The sequence below is a fragment of the Habropoda laboriosa genome, unplaced genomic scaffold, assembly GCF_001263275.1.
Source record: "Habropoda laboriosa isolate 0110345459 unplaced genomic scaffold, ASM126327v1 scaffold203, whole genome shotgun sequence".
Lineage (NCBI taxonomy): Eukaryota > Metazoa > Arthropoda > Insecta > Hymenoptera > Apidae > Habropoda > Habropoda laboriosa.
In genome coordinates this window covers 1751641-1762099 of record NW_017100358.1, presented here as the reverse complement: position 1 = coordinate 1762099, position 10459 = coordinate 1751641, and the positions used below count along the sequence as shown (strand labels likewise).

Genomic DNA, 10459 nt, shown 5'->3' with positions numbered 1-10459 from the left:
CGATATACGTATTCTAAATGGAAAAGATTGGGCGAAAAAGAATTTTTCTCCGGTCGTTTCTCAAGCGAACGATTTTCTGGAAATTTCAGCGAGTTCCCCGGAGCTACGTACGTGCCCGTACTTGGGCAAATTTACGGTGACCGGGGTGAACCGGAACCAACGGAACATCCGTGAAAGCCGGAGGAACCAACACCAGCAGGAGGGCGTCAGGCGTGACAGAGAAAAAGTTCGACACGCCCAGGAACGAACCCAGGAGGATCGACGCGGCCGGAAGCTCGACTTCGACGTGGAGAAACGCCGGGCGAACAACGAGTACCTCGTTCACGAGCGGATGGGCAGACGTGCCAGATCGAATCGCAACAACCGAAATCATCGCGATCACAGCCTCGAGGAGGCCTCTTCTAAACGAACTCTGGACATCGAGGATCTTCTCCGCGATCGTTCCAGGTCGAAAACAAGAAGATCGGAGGAGCAGAGATCGACGGAAGGTTCGGCTAGGTCTAATAAACTGAGGAGAACGCACGAGTTGGAGAAACGTTCGGCCAATGTCGCGAAGAAATCGCGAAGAAGCCCGAAGATTGAGGACTTCCGGGTGGACGCGGACGATTTCGCGCGAATCAGGCAATTCTGGACGATCGATTTCGACGACCCGGACGGCTCGAGTATCCTCGAGGTCCAGGAAGATTATTTCGGCGATTACCCGGACACCGCGGACCTGCCGAAAAAGAGGTCAGGCAGGGAGGAGCGGAGGGAGGTGACGTCCAAGTATCTGAGAACGAGGAGAGACGTCGAGGAGGTGGATTCCGGCGACAGTTGGTCGGAGAGACGGGAGAAGAGGGAGGAGGACATCTCTAGGTGCAGCTCAGAGGTCACCACTATAACCATCGGCTGCTCTACGGCGGATCGAATGGAATTTCAGACGGATTGCGTGGAAGACAACGCGATTGGTGAGTGAAACTTTTCGATTCGAGTTGACGATAAAAAACGGAGAAGGCTAGGGAAGCGTTATCTAAATTCCGTTTGAAAACTGTAATCCGTTCGTCGATATTCCAAGAGTGGAAATTATCAATGCTATCGGATTGGAGTTCTCTCGTCCCGATAATTAAAATTGCATCAACGTTCGGGATAGAGAGCTCGCGGTATATTATACATACGTAGATCCTGTCACCAGAGGCAGGGAGAGGGAGATAGGGATGTAGACGAACGGGGGGTTTATTTCACGAGGGGCGGCGCGCATTCAGCCGGTGAAGGTTGTCAAAGTTTATTTAAAGGATAATGGCACTCGGGGGGTAACGAGCGGCTCGAGATACCTCCCCCACCATTATCCGGAAAGTTGGTTCAAGTCTGTGCCTCGGGTAAAAGGAGACGATGTCGTTTTCTCTTTCGCAGCTTACTCCTGCCACGGTAGGTGGTTCGACGCGGAGGGCACGCAATTCGTGATCGCCACCCAATTGGCGCCCGGCACGAGCTGGTCCAGCGAGAACAACAGGCCCCAGCCGTACAGGAACAGCCGTAGATTGTGCTTCATGTACAAAGAGAGCGACGGGGTTGTCAGTTTGACTGCCAGCGAGGTGGCCTGCCAGAGGAGGATACCACCGCCCCCACCAATGTTGGCCTTCAATGCTACCAGTACCGGTGAGTATCTCCACCTTCCTCCACCTCCAACCCACTTCACTCTCGAGGATCCTTAAGATCTTCGCTGCCGTGCCGAGGACGCGTCTGCGACCAACCTAACGGTTTTGTTCCGCAACTCTACCACCACCGTTCCACCTTGTCTCGAGATTTCGAGCAAGAGCATTGTCAAAGGAATTAGGCCGCTTTCACGTTATCAAACCGTCTCTTCTGCTTTCTTTTTTCCTTCTACTGCAACTTGTCCATTAGCCTCGTGAGACGTGTTTCTTTCGATTACTGAAAACAGAAGTGTTTTCAACATTCCGACAGTTTGTCTTCTTTTTTTTATAATTTGCTTATTAATATGTCGATCTCCGGTACCCTCGATGTTATCGGCCTCGTTTGCTCGCGAAATATTTGGAAAAACTTTGGCGAAACTCGGAAGATTTAGCCAGCTCGAAGGTTCGAGGCTTATCACGGCTGTCTGGTAGGAAAAAGAGGGACTGGAAATTCCTTTCGCAACGATGAATGCGGTTTTGACAGGGCGACAGACTGCAGTGTCCAATGAAAATTGCGACGTCAGCGATTGTCATCCAGTGCGTCAGTTGAATTCTGGTCGCGAGAGGCGCGCGACAGCCACGCATAATTTGCCGCGACACATAGACGACTTCACCTGACAAATGTACTGTGACAATTCGTTGATAAATGTCGAATTATATGGCGCCGACAACTACAGGATTCCACTTATTGTAGAGAAGCGCAAACAATTTACCGTTCGACGATATCTCTCTGTCCGATGCTTTTCCAACGGTTCGCCTAAAAGAACGATCACGATTTTTCTGTTCGCAGGTCAATGCATGGAAGAGAACAGGGGCTACGTTGTTCGATCGACGTACCCGATGATCGTCGTACTCACGGCGATCGTCGCGATATACAGGTGATTCTAATCGAACGGACGAGGATCTCGCGACCATTCAACTCGACGTTTGTAATCTGCGTTATTTGGACACCCGTGTTGGTGACGAAACGAGGTGGTACACGTGTATAAAACAAAAACAAAATATATATATACATAATCGCCTTCGTGGCGAATCAAGATTCGAAGAGAAGATCAGCGGAGCGTCCGGGCCAACTGGAAAAATGGGGATGAAGAAGACACAGACAGAGGAAGAAGGAACGATCGATTCTTTGGCTTCGAACGCTCGTGTCCGTAGAGCTCTTGCTGCTAGCCTCTCCTCTAAGATCTGCCGGGAGGAATTCGAGCTCGCACGACCACCGGAATTTCGTCGCGGAACGAGACAAAGGAGAGCGAAAAAAAGGAAAAAGAAAACGAACAAGGAGAGGAGGTGGTGGGGGAAGAATAAAGGGAACCTGATAAGTAAACGAGAAGAGCGTAAAATCGACTCTCGAGTAGGAAGAACGACGAACTCCTCGAGGTCGAAGCTCGTTCCAGCCAAGAGGAACGCTCCCTGATTCGATTCCCGAGAAACGAAAAATAAAGTCGCCTATAATAAAGAGACAAGAGGCAAAACTCTGATTTCTTCCGTATAAGAGGTGCTCCATTCTCCCAACCAGCAGGAAAATCAAGCGGGCCAGAAGAGACGTAGAATAGAGGGTTGGTGGAAGATCGTTCGAGAAGGAGACGGATCCGATCAAGGTTTCTCCAGGCAGTGGGTGGTAGTGGGGCGGGAGGGCGGGAGGGAGGAAGGAGGGAAACGAAGGGTATTACTCCTCGAAGGGAATTTTCTCTTTTCTTTTCTTCTCTTTCTTTCTTTCTTTCTTCCCTTGCTCCACGAAACGAGGAAAAAGGGAACTCTGTTTGTTCCTTTACCAGGGGGTTGTGGAATGATCGAGCGCGAATTTCCCCTGGCCAGTAGGTTTTTTTACCGATGTAGCTCGTAGGCACTAGCTAATTAAAAATCGGGTAAAGCTGACGAAGTAATTACACACACAGAGACAGACACACACACACACAAGTTTTTATGGTTAGACCATATCACGAGAGCGAGATCACGGCGCACGATCGATCGGATTCATTTTGCGGCTGGCGTGTGACGAGTACGGCGGTGAGAAAATGGGGATCGATTGCTTGAGGGCACGGAAACAACGTACAGAGAGAGAACGGAAGGGAGCGGGGAAGGAACGTCTCGTTTTTAGTTAGTAAGACGGTCGACCGGCCGAGGGTCGGGTATCTTTTTAAGGTAGAAACTACATAGAGAATAGCTTTAATAAGGCACGAGAGGAACAGCTTACTCGGCAAATATTTTTTCACACCGGATGCTACTTTATTTCCACGAGAGCGTATCGAGCGCACCGTAAATGGATGTACCGTGTATTTTGTAACTTATAATTATACTGCTAGTTCGGAGAGAGAGTGAGAGAGTGTGAATGGGAACGAGGGAGAGAGAGGTGCGCTTGTTTCTTGAAACATCGGGGACTTCCGTTGCTGAATATTGTAAAAACAAAGAAAATGTCGAAATTCTAAGTTGTAGAGTCAAATAGATTCGCTGTTACGGCACTTCATTCTACGATATGATGGAAAACAGGAAATATAAAGAGAAAAATGGTGATGCAGCGTGGACAAAGGACGATACCTCGAAAACTATCCCGCCAACAGGTTTTCGGCCAATGGAGAAAGCCCACAGCGGAATTCAATTACCGTACGAAATATTAGCAAACGTATTAAAGGCTGATTGCACTGTAGCTGTCATGTAATAGCTACAAAGGGCTATTAACCGTGTTATAGTTGAATGTATGCCGTAGCTATAATATAATAGCTGTAATAGCTACTGGCTGTATTAATAATCGACCGACCGGAGGTAGGGAGAAAAAAAAAAAAGTCATATTTCAAAAGCTTCCGAGTATACGCCGCGTTATTTTTCTATCGTACGATTAAAGGGAAAAAAGTCGCGTCGCGCGTCCACGATGTTTCGAGGACCGGACGGTAAAATGCGATCGATGCTTCAAGTTTACTAAAAACTACACACACACACACACAGACAGACACGCGTATACAGACATGAGTGAAAATTCTTGCCGAGTAAGACGTTCGTTTCCAGAGGACCGGACGGTAAAATGCGATCGATGCTTCAAGTTTACTAAAAACTACACACACACACACAGACAGACACGCGTATACAGACATGAGTGAAAATTCTTGCCGAGTAAGACGTTCGTTTCCGTAAGAAAAAAGGAGAGAAAGAGAGAGAGAGAATGATGCGAAGAACGAAATTTTTGTCGGCACCGATATTGTGTACAGAGAAAAGAGTGTCACAGTGTTAAAATGAGATAAACTCAACGCAATACAATCTATCGTGTAGTAGGATTATTCGGTGCGTCAAAGAGCCAAGAATGGAGAGGAACGAGAATAGACGAGGATAGAATCAGAGTTCGTCGATTCCGATGTTTCGTTCTACGAATATTTGTACAAAAAGAGAAATACTGAAAAACGAAAAAGGAAGTAAAATTGCTTATCGTACAGGGAAATAGTTTATATACGGGGGGGTCGTTAATAATTCCTCGCGTAGATCGCGCATTAACACTGAACTATTCGGTATCGTTCCGGGATTCTGCACGGCTGGACAGAAATGTCGCATGGCCGATGATAAATTTAATACAAATATTTCTGATATTTCGAGGGCACCACTATTTCAGCGATTCAATTAACTTCCACCGGTACAATGAACAATAATAGGCAATTCCAAAAGCGCCCGTTAAATTTATTTCATTGAAACTTGCCGGATATCGCTGTTCCCTCGAATAGGCCGCGTTTTAACGTTTCGAGGGGGGTAGCGGGCGTTTCATCGATTTCATAGAACCGCGCAGAATCAAAACTTGGATTGATTTTCACCGGCGGCAAAAGAAGCTTTAACCCACGGTGAATTATACAAAAAAAGGAAAGGCGATATTACGAAGAATCGTTCGAGAGGGGAAAAAGAATAGAAAAATATCGGTACACAGGAGGCGGCCGAGCGTGTAAAGTGTAAAATTATAACTGTGATGGATCCTGCAGGCCTCCTTGAACCGAAGTTGCACCTGAAAATAATTCCTCTTTCGTACGTTCGATCCCCTCGTTCCCTTTATCTCTATCACACCAGACGACTAAAACCCTGATTCTTCCTCGCGCCACGAATTCTTCGTCGTATCCGTTTCTTCTTCTCGCCGTGTGCAGATAAACCGACGAGGGGGGGAGAAAAATTCCTTCCGGAGCAATTATTCAAAGCGTTGGTTCATCAATTGCGAAACCCATGGATCGAATAACGCGAGACAAATTGGCCACTTGTTCCGACCCTCCTCCATCAGGCCAAACGGAGGAGAAGAGAGACTCGGTCGAATATTTTATTAAACAGCTGGAAACCCGTGGCGTCACGTATGCGTCGCGAATCAAAATGAAATTCACCGTGACAAATGTCGGAGGAATCGGAGGGATGTATATATATATGTACATCTCGAGTTCTTCTTTCTCGATCACGCGGGCACACATCGATATGGCAGATATGTATACACGTAATGCTTGTTCACCCACGGTATGCCGGCAGTTTTCCGAAGAACGTTCAGTTTATTTAGACAAGTCCGAGAGGAATTTTTCCACGGCGATGCAGAAGACGCGCAACGTTAACGTAAGCAATAAGCAACAAACTTCACGCAACGGCTCAACCGTGTGTACACGAGAGATGTTGCGTTTTCACGAGAAATACCGTACCGCGGGGGAAAGATCGCATCGCTGTACGAAGAGAGAGAGAGAGAGAGAGATGTTCTATTATATTGGTTTGTCCAATCGGATTTTCGCGACAGCGAACCAAGGGTGGGTGGGGTAGTCAAAGAGGGAAAACGGGGAGACGCGAGTGGATACTGACCGATCGATCGCGAGGTAGGACGCTACGATATTATTGTAACTAATACAGAGTCTATATTATATTATTGTACAAGCATCTTTGTAATAATTAACCCGAAACCGAGTGACGAGAGGAAAGGATGTAGAAAAATAATAGGGGGAGAGGACAAGTGATCGAGGCACCGATAGAAGAGTACGCAACATATTTACAAGACGAGAACAAAGCGAGAGTGAGAAAAAAAGAGTAAAAAAATCGAGAAAAAAAGACGAGTGTCGAGGGTGAATAGAGAGAGAGGGAGAGAGAGAGGGGGGGAGAGAGGGAGTGAGAGAGAGAGTTAGTGAAACATAAAAAAAAAAACAGAAGAAGCCAATCGCTATTTTACCACTTTTCCACTCGCGGTAAACGTAGTTTTTACGCCGTTACACTTTTCCTTTGTGTTCGTTTTTATGACGCGGACGAGGGTGGGTCTGTGATCCGGAGAGAAAGTGTCTCCAACCGCGAATTTGGATACCCCCCCTTAAATCGTTCTCCAAATTTTAGCAGCATTTTTTTACCTCCTTTTATGTCTGTCGGCAGAATTTACTATCCGAACTCTGTGTCGAAACAAGAATGTTCTGAAAAGATAGAACACGCCCTTTTGGAAACGGGGTTGGCAAGAAGGGAGAGAGTGAGTGAAAAAAGAAAGAGGCCTGTCGACGTGCTTTTTCGTCGAGAAGAAAATATCTAAGCGTGGAGAAAAACGCGGCGGATCAAAGGCCCCTCTCAGAGGCGTCCATTTAATCGAGTGAAAGACGCTCTCCTTTTCAGGGTTCTCGGAAGAGAAGGACCGATCGACTTTCGTTAGGCTTCTCGGCGAGTGTGTATGCCTTCCCGACAAGTTACTTACCGTCGTTGCGCACAGAAAATCGCGGATTAGCGAACCACCAGACAGACCCTTTCTTTCCCCCCTTCACGTTAACCTTTTCCTTTGTTCCACGTTCCTTCGTTCTTCTTCTTTTCTTTTTTCCCCGTCCCCTCCCTTCGTTTCCATACCGGACGAGTAGAACACTTAGTGGTTAGAACTTTTAACGATTAGCACCTTAGATGCCGTACTGTACCTAAGAAGATGCAGCGTATTTAACGTAACCTTAAGGTGAACACTTAGCTGTTAAGGACTACTCTAGCTTCATAGGGGTAATAAGCTCATTGTGACAGCAATCAGAGGTGCCCCGCGGTCGAAACAGAACCTTTTCCCCGTGCACGTTTTTTCGATCGCTCATCTCGCGTATATCGTGCACTTCTTGCGAACACAGTCTCGAGCCTCGATCCTCGATTGGAGCCTAAACCGGAGGAACAACCGGCGAACAAGTTGTTCGATAAAACGGGGAGAGAAGCATGCGAGCGAATAACAGAGGTAAATCGTATTGATTCGAGGGAACTATCCGTTTCCTCGAATCACTTAAATATCCGAATTTTGAACAGTCCAGGGTTACTACTTCTGTTCCGCGGATATTTGAACTACGGTTATCATACCGAAAGTCAAATATTACCACCGACGTCCAAATATCCGGAACAGCGGCAGCAGCTTCGAGTCGAAGAGCCACAACGTAGGAGGCCATGATCGAAATTCTACAAGTTCGAGTTTCCCTACCGCAAATTACCGATTCAACGGCCAATCAGATTTGCCGAATTACACAAGCTCTCTGTTCGAGGTGAAGCCACGGAATTCGATAAGAATCGTCGAACGGTGTAAAAATTTCAAGCAATTATCTTCTATCGAAAATATCGCAAGTCACATACTATGTTTGAAGTAAAAGTTGGAAAGGATAATCGAAAGGGGTGATGGAGGGTGTCTCGCGGGTCGTCTCGACGCCGGTATTATTTTCGATTTACCCGGTACAAACAACGCCGAGGGATTTGATAATTATCAGAGCATTCTCAAACATCGTTACTGACCGACCGCCTACGCTTCGCGCTAACCGGCCTCTCGTCAAACATTATGCGCTCCGCTTAATGAGATTGATGCAATCGGCCGACGCATTTAATCCAGTTAATTTACATTGGGTCCTAATATCGCACGCGAATATTCCCGCTAATGCAGTCGGTAATGAGAAACAGAAAATTGCTTGCACACACCATCCATGCTACCCCTGCCCCTACTCCTCTCAACCTCGGCTATCCGCCGTTCATCCACCCCTACACGCTCCGAGTTCATTCTCGGCCCGATTTCAAACTTCACGCGAATCATCGCGCGTCCGTAGGAATTTTACAAAACGGGCCAACGGCGGGATTAATTTACCCACACCTCGGTGGACGAGAGATTGCGAGGAAAACGTTGATCGAGGGGAACCGTTTTGAGAATGTAATCGAATTTCAAGCAGCCCGGCACACCGGGGGAGGGTAACGAGAATAAACGAACGGGCATAATTTTCTTTACGCTTTTCATATTTTCCACGTGCCCGAAACGTGGTGGAAAACACAGTTTCATCACACAGGGGACAGAAAAAAAAATAGAAGGGAGAGAAACTGAATTAGTCGGTTGAGAGAGGATAAGGGGGACGGAGGCGAAAACTGACGGGACAAAGATGAGCCGGTGGCTGTCGTGGGAAAGCGGCGGCGTCGGAGTCAGAAACAGGGACACTACGCGACCTGGATGGCGGTTAACGATTTTATGGAAACCCGTCTAATGGGATTATCGGATTACTTCCGCGTCGGTACGGGTGCTCCGCCGCAGTTTATTATTCCCCCACACAGTGGATTATACGCTCATTCTTGAATCTTCTTCGCTGTAGTAAAGCTCGGCCACGGTTGCCGTGAACCAGGGAGCCCTTCAGGATTGCTGCGGACACATTTGCAGACATTGGCCGTGGCGCGCGCGAAACCGTTGCTGCGGTTTACTCGCGTGTGAAATTAGCACGGGCTTCGAACGTTTCGCGCCATAATCCGGCGAGAACCTAATTGCGCGACGGTTAATCCAAAACGACGAAGCGCGCGTTACGAGAAGCCCCGCGACGAGCTAGCCGCGCTTTTCGACCGTCCCTTTTTCCCCTCCACTTCTCTTCGAAACCGCGTTCATTTTCCATTCGAATTACCGTTTTAACGAGCTCCGCGAAATGGAATCGTCTTTTCGCGATCAACTCTGCTCCGACGATTCATCTCCCGCTTCCTATTCCCCCCGCCCCGTTGGTCGATTAGTCGGAGCAATAGAGGGTAGACCAGCGAGCCTTAACGATTCCGCGTGACGCATCCAAGCTGATTCGAAACCGTGCGCGCTCAAAGATTAGACAGGCACCGCCGCGCGCCATATGGGGACGACAAACGAGGATTTCGTCCACCCTGCCTTCTCTCGGTGCTTCTCTCCACGCTCCAACGAGCCGAGGACGTTTTCAATCAAGGGACAATCATCCCTCGACGAGCAATCGAACCTTTTTATCGAATCATCGCGGCCCATCGTCGTTTCCCTTCTTCTCGACGAAACGTCACTTGGCCGATCATCGAACAACGACACAGAGAGTACTTTTTCGCGGCGGGGGTACATACCGAGCAATATGAGAGAAATAGAGAGTGTGTGTGTGTGTATAATGCGCGCAAAAGAGAGAGAGAGAGAGAGAGAGAGAGTGCGCGAGAAAGGGAGAATGAAAGAGACAAATCGAACTACTTATAAGGGACATGGTCCGTGGGTACACACAGAGGAATATGTAATACCCGGACGAAGGAGGCAATATTTTCTACAGGACGCAAAAAACCATACCAACTTGGGGAATATCTCCGAAAATACTTTGTTACTTTAATTTTCAATAAATAACTATTATCGGTGTTACAACAATTCTTTGACACTCCTTTACGCGACGAATGTGCTGGAATTTCGTTGTTCTCTTTTTTTCTTTTTTGTTTCTTCGCTCTTCGTCGAAGGGCTCGACCACCCCCTCGTTACGAACAAGTTCCAAATCCAGAGTGTAACCTGGCCCGAACCTGGGGCCTCTATATTGTCTACGTCTGCGCACATCTTAGGATATACGCATGTGTATAGATAT

General features: G+C 47.7%; 1 protein-coding gene across 1 annotated transcript in view; it reads left to right on the top strand.

The window, feature by feature from the left end:
* The window catches only part of LOC108574697, a 107898-nt gene extending 105346 nt beyond the window's left edge, over positions 1-2552 (top strand). Inside the window, exons 8-10 of the mRNA XM_017937321.1 lie at positions 90-947; positions 1390-1635; positions 2461-2552. Of these exons, the coding sequence (XP_017792810.1) occupies positions 90-947; positions 1390-1635; positions 2461-2552 (1196 nt within the window). The remainder of the gene's footprint in view (positions 1-89; positions 948-1389; positions 1636-2460) is intronic.
* The last annotated feature ends 7907 nt before the right edge of the window (positions 2553-10459 follow it).